At 42.1% G+C, this 13,479-nt stretch overlaps 1 protein-coding gene across 4 annotated transcripts in view; it reads right to left on the reverse strand.

The window, feature by feature from the left end:
• The window catches only part of TTC14 (tetratricopeptide repeat domain 14), a 252,101-nt gene extending 238,954 nt beyond the window's left edge, over positions 1-13,147 (reverse strand). For all 4 annotated transcript variants that reach the window (XM_069618672.1, XM_069618671.1, XM_069618670.1 and 1 more), the window contains exons 1-2: positions 12,978-13,147; positions 11,539-11,666 (exon numbers count right to left, since the gene is read on the reverse strand). In XM_069618672.1, the coding sequence (XP_069474773.1) occupies positions 11,539-11,666; positions 12,978-13,111 (262 nt within the window). In that variant the 5' untranslated portion in view covers positions 13,112-13,147. The remainder of the gene's footprint in view (positions 1-11,538; positions 11,667-12,977) is intronic.
• Positions 13,148-13,479: the final 332 nt, after the last annotated feature.

The following is a 13,479-nucleotide window of genomic DNA, read 5'->3' on the forward strand; positions in this document are numbered from 1 at the left end:
GATCATTTATGAAACAGAAATATAAATTTAAAGTTAAAGATAGATACATCATCTAATTTTATGAAACTGCAGTTGGAGTGACATTGCTATGCAGTTCGCAGTTAAATAACTTGTACTGATGAGCTGTACAATGGCAGGGGTTGAAATTAAGAGCTCATGGAGCAGAGCCGTAAACCGTTGGAAGTCAGGATTTTCCTCTAACCAGGAGCAGTGTCCAGTTAAAGTTTCAAAAACAAAAAGGATCGAATGCCAAAGTTGAGAGAGTGCATTCGATTGAAAACAAAAGGATCCCATTTTTTTTTTTAAATGTATAGATTTTTTGTTTGCTCTAGTTTAGCTTAAAAAAGGTGTTTTTAAACCAAAAACAGGTTTGCGGGGGGACCCGCCACCCCCCAAAAAATATTTTTCAATCCTTTTTTTCGGTTGAATTGACTCTACCCTTTTGTCATTCGACCCTTTTGAGTCAATACTATAACCACCAGGAGCTACTACTCATCGTCGCTTAGGAGCTATACACGTCTCATGATTGAATTCTCATGACGGTGAACGTTTAAATGAATGGATAACTGAAGACGTGAGCACATAAGACTAAATGAAATGCAGAGATCGAAAAAAAAGTATCATTTTGCCACTCTAAAGTGCCTGAAAGATGGAGGGATTTGGTTTTCTTTCCCATACTGTGAAAAGCACACAAACATGCACACACCATAACTCCTCCCACTATTGCTTTGTTGCTGCGTCATTGGCCCCATTGCCGTTTCTGTTGATTCTACACTGCATTCCTTTCTCTTTTACATTTCGTTCCCATTAGTTCTTTTGTCGTGCTGCAACCTCTGGTTTAGCCATTAGCCATCTTCGCTGGTACATCCATACCTCTTCCACTATGTTTGTTTCTGTCACTGCATCAATCTGTTTCTGTTTCCTTATCCCCACAAAATGTTTATCTCTGTGGCCATCTCTTTTCTGTGATGCTGCCTAGGTCATTCTCCTCTTTTTCACTTGGCTGCTCCTGCACTATTAGGACCCAAGGGCCACAAACTCTAAGCCATCATGCATTAAATGTCTTCTCGAGTTTTCCTAATTGTTAGGCAGAATTGCATGCAGTACCCTCTTGGACCACTACACACAATTAGGACTGCAGGTGTTAGCCAAACCAACCTTTGGTATAAGTCTTTACCACACAGTTTTTGGTAGCGAGCTGAGCAGCCAGGGTTATCTCAACAGTGAATGTGAGCAGTACAAATAATTACACAGGGGACTTTCAATCACAGTGGTTCAAGTAGACACTTATACTCAATGTTTCTTGGTAAAACACTTATTAATTTATTACACAACAATTTAGAAAACATTTCACTAGAAGGAGGCAACTTAATATTATATACAAATACACTTCGACACAAAGATTTTGAGACAGTTTGAGCTCCCCTAAAATAGGAGCAAAATGGCCGTTCAGTTACTTAGAAGTGAGCAAAAGGGACAAGGTAAGTAGAATAGATCCCCTGTACTTGTTAGACAGTGCAAATTATTTATTTTTTTTAATAGGTTTTTTTTTATTTGTATCTGGTTTAAACACAGTTAAACCTTTACAAAATTTTAGAATAAAAATGTTCAGTGTTACAACGGAAGAAAATACATTTGCAACATTATTCCAAATATAAAACTCATTAATCATATTATACAGTTCATATTATAGACCATAAAAACAGACATAAAAAATAAAAAGGAAGATCACACGGCATTTCCATCTTTCAGACTTCGTAAATAACAGTCGAAGATCAAAGAAGAAAAGAAAGGACTTGTTTGTCCTTTAGTGAGTAATTAAATTTCCAGCGTAAATTTTAGAATTGTTAATTTGTTCTTTCTAGGGTAGCCAAACCACACACTTCTACTAGGAAGGTGACCACTGCTAGCTTTAGTGTGTTTGACTTTCCGTGTAGCATGTACCACCATATTAATTCAGTGTGGACCCTAGAGGGATCATGGACAAATTTTCCAAACACATGTAACCTCTGTTGCACTATCATTGAGCAGTTTAGGAGAAGATGTTCAAGTGATTCTGTCGTGTCAGGACAACGACAAAAGCGACAGGGAATTTTTAGGCTCATGGCAGATCTGATCTCGAGAATTTCCCCAGTAGGGAGCACATTAAAACGGAGGTGTAAGTAGATTGCTCTTCTTACTGGGTCAGGGAATTTGGTTAAATAGGATTCCAAAGTGCCTAGATTTTTCCCCTCAGTGACCAGTTGTTTATAGATCTTTGAGGAGGCCACTTTTTCCGTAGTAGTGGCCCAATCTGACCACTGTAGCCGTTTTTTCACTTCCATTGGATTAGTGAATAGCATTTCATGAGAGACATGGTATTGAGAAGGTTTACGCAGTCTTTTTGTAAATTTAGCATCCATACTGAATCACTGGATCCCCCTCTTAGTCTACCGCCCAATAATGTATAAAGGGAATTATTTTTAGATATCATTAGGTTCCGATATAAAGCCATTTTTTTCCATTTTACTCTCATGGTTAATAAGGCCTAATTCGTAGCGAATTGCAGGTATTGGAACACAATGGGGCAGATAAAAGAATTTTTCGCCAAATCTTTGATTCTGTTTTATGGACCAAACGATATATTTCAAACGGTAAAATTTCCATGCCGTATATCAGTTTCGGAACAATTTTCAAGTTGTAAAACCTAATCAGAGGAGTGATAGAGAATTTACAAAATTTACTTGAGTTCTTTCTCATTTGGAGGATGAGCTTATCTGTTTTCTCCAGGTAGAAATTCCAATAAGAGTATATCGAAATGCTTCCAAATATAGGGAACCCCAGATAACAGAGTGAACTTACTTTTGCTAACAGACATGTATTTATTCGCCATTTAAATTTTATAGTTCTTTTCCTGGAGGTAGGATATGACGACAGACTTCTTTTCATTTATCACCAGTTCATTTTCTTGTGCATATATAGAAAGGGCCCCAAGTTTTCGCTGTAAACCCACTGGAGTACTATCGACCAAAAGCAGGTCATCCGCATAGGCATTCCAACATATTTTAATGCCCTCAATTTGCGGAGAGACCAGGGAAAAATTAGTGAGAGGGAGATCAGCATCAGTGGTGTAAAGATTGAAAAGAGTGGGGGCAAATAGACACCCTTGTCTGAGGCCATTATTAGTTTGAATTATTTGGGAAAGATCACCCGACATATTTAATCTTACTCGAATTGCCGAGTCTTCATGGAGATTAATAAGAATTGTCAGCAGATGTGACGGCAGCTCCATTTGGGATAATTTAGTCCACAGTCTCACCCTGTCCACCTTGTCAAAGACGAGCGACAGGTCTACTGAAGCCAGGTATATAGGTGTTGCCATTTATTTTACAAGCCTTTTCTAAAAGTAAACAAATAATCAGCCCGCCTATTTCAGTTCCCATCCCTTTACGTAAACCGAACTGCTGGGGGGGTAAGATATTGTTTTGGTTCGCCCATTCCTCAATTCTCTGTAGTACTAGACTTACAAAGATCTTGGAATCAGCATCCATAATTGAAATCGGGCGGTAGTTTGTCGGACAGGTTCTGTCCCCTCTTTTATATATTGGCACAACGTAGGATAATCTCAATGATTGGGGAATTGTCTTGGTCTGTATAATGGAATTAAAGAGTATAAACAGTGATTTTGCTCAATGTTCCGGTTTTTTCTTCAAGGTGTTATTTGTCAGCCCATTTGGGCCGGCCGCTCTTGAGTTGTTCGACCTCTTAATCTGGGCTTCAATATTATTGATCGTGAAATCGAAACCCCAAGACCCCTCTTTTATAAGTAAGAGTTCATACGTCATGGCCATTTTCCCTTTGTATAGGGTTGAGAAATGTTTTCCCCAGGTATCTGACTGTACATTAACAGTTCGGAGTACTACCTGTCTTTTTTCAAGCGCATTTATTAATCCCCAAAATTCCCGACCTGATGTTCCCTTTAGGGCTGCTAACATAGCAATATTATCATTATTTTGCAGTACACACTTATGATTTTTCATCCAATTTTTTTTATTTTGTTTAATTTGTGTAATTTTCCTCTTTTTTTCTATCTCAGTCAAGTTGGTTCTCAGGATAGATCTTATTTGTCGATTTGCAAAGTTTTTTTTGTTGGCTTACCAGCAGATCATACATATGTGAATGTGTTGGTTTCAAAGAGCCGTATCTATTAGGTTTAACTGATCTCCCTATCAGATTTTTGATAAGGTCAGTAAAATGCAAGACCGAATAACACTGTGTTTTGGCGGACAAAGACATTCTGTTAAAGTCTTCGACGAAAACTGTATTAAGTTTGTCAACGTTTCCTTCATGCCAAGTTATGCGGTTTCCACCGCATGACACTATCGAGTTTATCTGCATTGGTCTTTGTTTAGAGATTCTGTTATTTAGTGCCATAATAATTTCCAAGAATCTGTGGTCACTCATATTAGTGTCACATTTATGAAATTCCGAGCACAGTGCTGATATAGATTTTGACATAAAGATGTGGTCAATGTGTGATTTATAATGTCCATTCGACCAAGTATGCTCATACAAAGAGGAATTGAATATACCATTAACATGGTCCAGTCCCCAATATTCAAAATTCCTCCAAATTTCACCATTAATAATCTTTTGTTTGATAGAACAGGCAGCAGCGACCCCCTTCTCCAAGTTAAGCGTGGGCCTTAATAGTGAAACACCCATCTTTTTCCCAATTCCGTGCCCGTATTTGATTTCAGAGTTAAAATCACCCGAAATTATAATGTCAATTCCTCTGTATTTAAGCAGCATGGCAGCAAGGCAGTTCAAGTACGAGATGGCATTGCCCAGAGATACTGGAGTATTCCAGTAGATGTTTAAAACAAGCATCAATTCAGAAACTGAGTTACTTCCATGTTTCACTACAACGGCAAGTGCAAAATTCATTAATTCAATCGATTCCAAAATACAGGTAACTAATTTGAGTTTGACTGCGAAGAACAACCCACCCGTGGGTCTTCCACGTGATCCCGCTTTAGACAGAAGATGTGTACATATAAAACCGTCAAGTTGTATCGGAGCAGGCAACCACGTTTCCTGTATACAAAATATGTTAAATGATGTAAGTTTTGCACACAGTTCCCTAGAGTTCATCAGATTCGAGTGGCCTCTTGAATTCCATGAGAGGAATTTCCAATCGGCCACTACTTTAGTGGCATTAAAGGTTTTGTTTCATTTTTTGCATTTCCGATATGGAGTCTCTAAGTGTTTGGGCTAACCAGGCCAAATCCTGCCCCTCCCCTCCTTTAACAGTTTTGAGTATTTTCTTTTCATATCTCTACCTCATCCCTACAGGGATTAGGGCTTACTTTTTCTATTTCCCGAGAACTTCCCCTCTCCCAACCATTACTAAAGATCAGGATGTCATAGCCCATTCTATTAAATTGTTCCACCTCCTGAATGATCATATCAAAAATCTTTTGTGAATTGGGAACAATGGGGACATGGTCATGGCGAGAGGGATGGATGAAGTCCACCAGACAATTCCAATCATCCTAAGTCGAGGGATATCATTGAATAGTGAGAGAATGCATGGCCTATTCAGCGAGGAAGGGCCACCAATATCACATAGATTATACAGGAGGATACTCGGATATTCCAGGAATTAAATGTCTCGCCACGGTACATTCCTGAGATCGCTCTCCTTCACATGTAGGGGTCTAGCTGATTCATATTGAATGGGGTTCCTCGAGTCATGGGATTCGATAGGATAAAGAGGTCCATGCCTCGGGGACGATTGGATGGGATTTCTTTCTGGTTGCTCCCACTGTGACGGCGGAGCATTTTCCGTTCCGCCTTCCCTAGTTAGGGAAATAGTGGGTATCTCATTCGTGGTCCGAGGTTTGTCTTCTTTTGTCTCGTGTCCACCCCTCCGCCCCCACCAAATCATTGTTGTAGAACCGAGACAAGTCGGGAAGGAGGTCCATCATAATCTTTTTTATGGTGTCAGGAAGATTTGCAATGGCCCCATCAACCCCAGACCGGATTTGTTGAACTTCTTTCAGGGGTAGTTTTGGGCACTCCTTCTTGGCTCCATCTAATAGGAGAGTCCCATGATGGAGATTTGTTTTCACCTCAATCGCATCCTCACAAGTGGTCTTAACCAACTCCAATGGTGTAGGAGGTAGGGAGGAGAAACCCAATCTATTGGATTCTGCTGAGGTGGTAGGGTTTTCTGCCAAACGGTTGGAGAGGTCTTGTGGTAAGATCTGCCGATCAGTCGACTTCTCCACAACCTTATAGACGTTAAAACAGTCACATCTGTCTATTTCTTTATTTTCCCCATCCATATGTAATGGTTGTACTTTCTCGTTGCCAGTTCCGATAGTTTTGTCAGTTATCTTTGGTCTGAAAACTTCCCTCTGAGTCGGGTTTGTTTTCCCCATTTTTTCATGTTTTTCCCCCATTTACATTATTTCCATTAGTTTTTGTTTTTTTTCTTTTGAGATGTCAGCTGCATTTAATTGTAAGGCCATCCTACTTTCCTCATTGAGTTGTCTTAAATCAGATAGTGCAACTTCATTCGGGAAGCCTTCGATTGTGGCTTGCGGGGTTCGGGTCTAGCAGGCATCCGTCCCTTTTTCATCAGCCTTTTGCTTGCCTTTAAAGCCAGTCGTTTCTTTTTTCTTGAGAGGAAGAAGCCGTTCCCCATCGGACTCCCCTCCTCCTTTTGCTTTTCAGTCTCATCGGGGCCCCTGCACCATCAATAGATTCCAACAATTTAGCAAGTGCCGATGGACTGTCAGGTGGAGAGGGGAGAAAAGGGTGTTCGTCCTGAATGGCTGTTACTGGTCTCACAGGGATTAGAGGTACCAGTTTTCCCGGTAGATCCAACAGGCCCTTTTCTAAGATAGACATTTTTATTGATAGTTCTTTCAAGGCCTCCATGATCCTTTTTTCCCCTTCTGGCTCCAATTTCTGTTCTTTTTTCTAATCATTCTTTTTATTTTCCTTTAGTAGGTTCATTGCAATACCCACATGTATCACACTACCATAGCCCACAATCTCCTTTCCACTAACCAGGGTTTGAGTGCTTTGTGAATTATTTGTTTTTGGGATTTGTATGGGTTCTTTCCCTTTTGAGAACGCCATCCTTTCATCTTTGCCCATGAGAAAACCTTCTACTCTAGTTAATTTTAATTGAGTATCAAAAGCAACCCTTTTAACAGATCTTTTATCTCCCAATGGGTGAGCTCATGGCCTTTATCGAGGAGGTTTAATATTCTAGATAATACCGGTAGTGACTCCTCAAATTTGGCATTACTGTCATTAATGGGCAAACTGGTAAGGGAGGCTCCCAAAATTGGCTGAGTGTTAGTATGGGTTGACAGTACAGGGATCGGCTGATACCCCTTTGGTATGGTGGTTCCCTGCACCTCTACAACATTATTCTCTTCCACCCCACAACCTTGCTGGCAGATGGTAGCGGGAATTTAGCATTTGAGGAGAAAAATCTGTATGATGTAGCAGAACTCAATTTCAGAAGTGTCTTAAATAGATTGACTTGATCAATCCCATTTTTGGAGGCATTTACAGGTGTCAAGGTGCCCCTTGAGAGCCTAGCACGCCTCCCCAATTCCATTCTTACTGCTTGCCCCATCATGGATACATCAATATTTATTTCCTCTTGCATATTCTCTGTCCCCTCAATTGTTTTTTGATCAAGTAGGTCATTTACGCTCAGAAAACTTGATTGAGCAGGGATTTGGGTCTCAAACGAGAGACCCGCCCGCACAAAAGAGATATCCTCTTCCCCCAAGAATTGCGCACCCATTTTTGTTTGCATTTGCGAGTGCATATAGGCAAATTCCACTTCCTGTTTAATAGCAGCCATATTTACCTTTGTTTCCTCTTCCACTTTCACCCCCTCTAAGATCTCCTCTTGGGTAGCAATAGCCCGGGAGGGAGTCATGATTTTCTGATCAATGTGTGCTTCACCCAAGGTCATAGCTTCGTGATTAACAACCACCTCCGTACTAGATTTTGTCTCAATACCGTCACTCTGTGCGGCTTTTGTATCTACGTCCGGGATTGGCCCGGGGGTTTTTATAGCGCATATTTTCCCATTGCGCAACACCGTTGCCATGATGGCCTATTTAGGGTCTAACCCCTAAAATAGGAGAGAGGAGGGGACGGACTCACTCACCGACTACGCACCTCCGCCCAGCTGAACAGCCCACTTGCGTGCCACTTCCTGGTGCGCGCGCGGGTGCGCTAGCACCAGTTATTAAATGCTGTGCGCTGGCGGAGGCGGGGATCCGGGCAGTAAAAACAAAAAACAGACTGTGAAGCAATAGAGAAAGAGGAAGTGAGTATTTCAAGCAAAATCTCCTATTATCCCTATCCCAATACCAGTCCCAAACCCAATCCCAGTCCCAGGCCAGTCCCAGTTCCCAAACAGGTCCCAAAGAAAGTCCCACAGCGCATGGCCTGCAATATTTCACCAAGCAGCCACGTGTTACGCAGCCAAATGTCCATTTGTGCTTCCTCTTGCAGACTCACTCACTTCAACTTTAGTCCAAACGAAGCAGCGAAAAGCAATGTGGCTTCAGTCTCCCAGCCCAACAGCCCACTTGGGTGCCACTTCCCGGTGTGCGCGTGGGTGCACTAGCACCAGTGATTAAATGCTGTGCGCTGGCGGAGGCGGGGATCCGGGCAGTAGAAACAAAAAAACAGACTCTGGTAAGCAGTTCACTGTTTTTTTTTCTTCTTTTGTATCAGTCTTCCTTCTGTGCCTGGATTCGTGGTAGATGTGTCTATCACCTCCGGGAAAATTATTTCAGTTCACCAAGTCAATAGGCCAGGCCAAAGTCAATGGGCTAGTGTTCTGGATAGGAAAGAGCAGTTCTGGTATCAAATGGTAAAGTGTTTGCAAAAGTTCTCAGAAGTAGTTTTGGCAAAAAAGAATCATATGTCGGGTCACAAGCTGATTAGGCCTGCAAGTTAGGAAAGTTTGGTTCCTGGCAGTTCTTGCAGATATCACTGTTCCTGAGCCTCAGTCGTGGGGACAAGAGGGAGGACAATGGGGGCTCCTGCACTGCACTGGATCGTCGAAAAAGCAAACAAGATGGAGTCACTTCAGCTCCAGTAGCTGTAGCTTCAAGCGCACAAGCTGGTATCCCTCTCCCTGGTTAATCCTAACCAGCCTTGAGAATGGTATCCAGGTGGCTTACAAGTCGATTGGTCCCACCAACTCAAAAGGGAGAAGTCGTCCTTGAAGGGGCTCCTTTGTCGAGATGACCTTGGCAATTTGGACCTGCAGCAGGGCTTCACTGGGCAAACCAACGGGCCAGGAGTTGGAGCAGCCATCCTCTTCCAGCTCTTCTTCGGTTCTTTCGTTCCAGTGGTCGACTCTGCTTTCCAGTCCAAGAGACACACCTTTTAAACAGTTCTCTCCCTTTCATTTCAGCCTAGCTGTCACTCACCCAGCAGGGTGGCTGTCCTTACCGGATAGTCAGCCAGCCAATCACGCCAGAGTGCATTTGGGTCTCCTAGGAGAACAAGCACAGGGAGTTTCGGGCACCTCCCTCACTTTCTGCCCACCCCAGACACTCAGACGCCAGAGGCGGTCTTCAGTCCTGAAGCACGCCAAAGGCACACAAACAAAGGGACCAAACCTGGTTTGGCGCGCAGAGACAAACACTAGAAGGACCTTTCCAAAAAGAAACGGCAATAAAAGAAGCCTGGGACCTGTTTAAACAAAGGTGCTTAAGGCGCCATCTTGAAAAACATGGCTCCCATGATTCTTAGCAGTTCGCAGTTGGGAAAAATCATGGTAGTTCATTGTAAAACCACTGCCACCAGCCTTTTCCAATAGGAAAGGGTAGCATTTGACTGCTACATGAGTATTTAGACACAGGGGATACTATGCAACCCCTCACGCACTCCATTGTAAGATGGTGTGTGCTGGGTCTAGGAATTTGGAAAGACTAGTAAAGTCAATTTCACTTAACATTCTCTGAGAAACAGTAGTTTATCCCAGAGAAGGTATTTAAGCCTTTGGGAAGTCTAAAAGACATCACTGTGTCACTACACTGAGGGTGCTGTTTAACACACATACAAAGATGCTTATGGAGTTATCTTAAAACTCCATAATCAAAGAACACAAGAGTAAAACATACATCAAAATACATTAAAGAGTGGGGAAAAAAAGGCTCACACTTGTCCAGGTAAAAAAATCAACTCCTCAAAATCCAGCAAAGTTGCTGGGGGTCTTTAAGGTGAAGCAAATTAGCACATTTATGAGAATTCTCCCTAACACACCTTTTATACAAATTGCCAAACACAGACCGAATGTCAGATGTATGGTTTTAGGGCAAAAGTCACCACAAGGCAAGCGTAGATCCTGGTGTCAAGCTAGCCAAACACAGACCGAATGTCAGATGTATGGTTTTAGGGCAAAAGTCACCACAAGGCAAGCGTAGATCCTGGTGTCAAGCTAACCATACTCTACTAGGCTGTAGCCAGGAGTTAAATTGCTCGACGCACCCATCAATTTTTAACCCTGCAATGGTAGTAAAATGTGCAAAACGCCTTTGAAACCTGTGCCAAGGTCCAGTAGAGTTTTACAATAGTGCAGATTTTGGATATGGCACAGTTCAAATTATTCCTTGGAATGTATGGTCTATAGGTACGCAGATTCTAAACAGTACATATAACAATTTACCTTCTCCTGTTTAACCCCCTCGTTTGCCTTACACACAAACCTCTTTGGGCTCTGTCACTTCCGACAGCTGTGTAATGTTACACTGCATTGATCTCTCTTGTGTTTGTCAGGCTACAGCAACACCCAACCAACAAACAAGTTCACATTTCAAGGGTACGCTTGAGCACATGAAGCACACTACGCATCCATTTAACAGCCAATTTCAGTATTTAACTGTATCCACTAGACGCTGCCCACACTGTTCTCACAAGCTTTTAAGCATTTGCCCTTTTCCAATGAGTGCTATTCTTTGTTCATGTTACACTGACTCTACGAGCATGCAAACTACCACAAATTATTAACGTCTCATTCCCATCCTTACTTGGATTAATCGTTCACATGCATTTAACTCTCCCAGTTTAACTTTCCTCTTTTCTGCTGCCCTTTCTATTCACTCGCAGACCAAGGTCGAACTATCGCTGGCAGAGGCAAAATACACCACACTCTGGACAAGCCCCGGCAGTGTAAGACCAGTATGGTGGGGATTGGTGCAATATAACTACAATTTAAAAAAGACTCAACATAATGATATATGATATGATAGGGCATTTATAACGGGTCTATACACATACACAAGTGTTTCAAGGCGCGACGAGTCAAGGGAGGAGAAACAGAGGGAAGACAGAGACATACATTTTGAGAGATTTAATAACGGCAATAAGAAAGATTTGTGAAAAACAAAAAAGAAATGATGTAAAAGTTATTGATTAGTAAAAATTGGAGTGTTAATTGATATATGTATTCATAGGTCATATGGACTTGTTACCCATAAGTTATGGATCACCGAAATGTACCTTCACTCTCATCATTTTTTTCAGTCACTGATGCAGTGTTAGGTTTCCACTTAAGTGAAAAAAGGAGATCCGCTTTTCTGGCAATGAACTGTTGCACATCAATGTTGTCCACTTTCCTCTCTTTCTTGCTGAAATATGAAAAAAGGTGATCAAGTTCCAGTGTGGGGCAACACAAGCCAAAACCAGATCCACAAACCTATCCGATAATGGGTCACGATTATCTCCCCCCAATGTATATTTGGAACAACTCGGTTGTTGAACTTGTTGATAGGCTAAGGCTAGACTGGTCAGGTCAACACGTCAGCCTGATCAAACAGTTTATGATTGGGGACTGGAGGGTAAAAATCGGGGAGAGTTGGGATTGCAATCACCCAGTCTTCGTATTATATAAAAAGGGGAATATAACATGCACACAAACGGTGTCCAGTTAAAGGGTCGAAAGCAAAAGGGTCAAATGCAAAAGGTCGAGTGCATTCGACCGAAAACCAAAGGATCGAAATATTTTTTCAAATATATATATATATTTTTGCTCTAGTGTAGCTTTAAAAAGGTGTTTTTACCCCAAAAACGGGGGTTTGGGCCCCCCCAAAAATAAAAAATAAAAAAACAAATTGATCCTTTTTTCGGTCGAATTGACACGACCCTTTTGTCATTCGACCCTTTGACCTACAACCCATGCACTCAACCACATTGGTTAGTGTATCCCACACGCCGCAGTATCATGATTGTCACCAGACCACTGTGTCCATTATGGCAGCCGTATAAAAAAAGAAAAACAACACAAACAAATAAAGCCATCTAGGATAAGTGCCCACATTCACCCGTCGGAGGTATGTGCTAAAGTGGCTGGTCGCAAATCAACAACATTGAGGGATGGGTGGGGGGGTCCCCCTTTGAGCACTCATACAGGGGGAATTTTAAATATATCTGGCTAACACAGGAGAGCATGACAGATGGTGTACCCCTCGAGGGAACAATAATGCCTCATGTCTGGCTTTAAAAACAACTTCTAAAAGAAATGATTTAATGTACTTCCTACTGAGATCTGATACACCACCATATATTATGGTAAACTGAGCTGCACTCTGCCTACTAACACTAATTGCAGGTCACACCATAACTAACCGCAAGTTAAACTCCAACTCGGACTCCCGTTTACCTTCAATGCAAATAACAGCAATATTTACCTCCTGGTTTCTCGCATAACTCGGGCGCACTGCAGGAGCATGACTGTAGACTGCTCTACACCCTGCATATTTTAACATGCATGCGTGCACGTATTTCTCTACCTGCGCCTTTCGCTCCAGGCTGCACTCAGCCTGCAATTCTCGATACCTGCGTGCCTCACTACGGGGATTATTGTTGCCTGCAGATCTCATACCTGCATGATGCGCTGCTTTGGGCATTATAACTTGTACACTACATTCAAGTCTCATTACCTGTAGGCATGACACTTTGAGATCTCCCCCAGCAGATTCCTAAAGTCCAAGTGCTCATACTGCTCGCACTTTAGCATAGAATATAGGGTGGGGCCATGAAAGCTCAGCGCTTGCTTCAGCAGGTCCTTATCCATGCTGCAAAAATAGCAAACTGCGACTTCTTCCCATCACGCAAACGAACAGTGATGACGTTTTGCCACGTGACATGCACGTACCCGTTGTAGGTCGCATATGCGCTGTTGCCGAGCCCTCTAAGGAGATGAATGTTCACATTACATCACGTCAATGTGAAACACAGGCGTGTTTATTTGGAACACTGATTCACGTGGAGACACAGTTTTAGGCATTCTGACACACACTGTTGCAAATAATTATGCCTGTGTTTTACATTACATATCGTATTGGATAGCAACTCTGGGTGAAATTCGTATTAACGATGTACGAGTCCACCACATAAATCGTTTTGCCTCCCCTACTCCAGCACTTACAATGAATGCATCCC

This window comes from Ambystoma mexicanum, chromosome 10 (assembly GCF_040938575.1).
Source record: "Ambystoma mexicanum isolate Mex_15411 chromosome 10, UKY_AmexF1_1, whole genome shotgun sequence".
Classification (NCBI taxonomy): Eukaryota; Metazoa; Chordata; class Amphibia; order Caudata; family Ambystomatidae; genus Ambystoma; species Ambystoma mexicanum.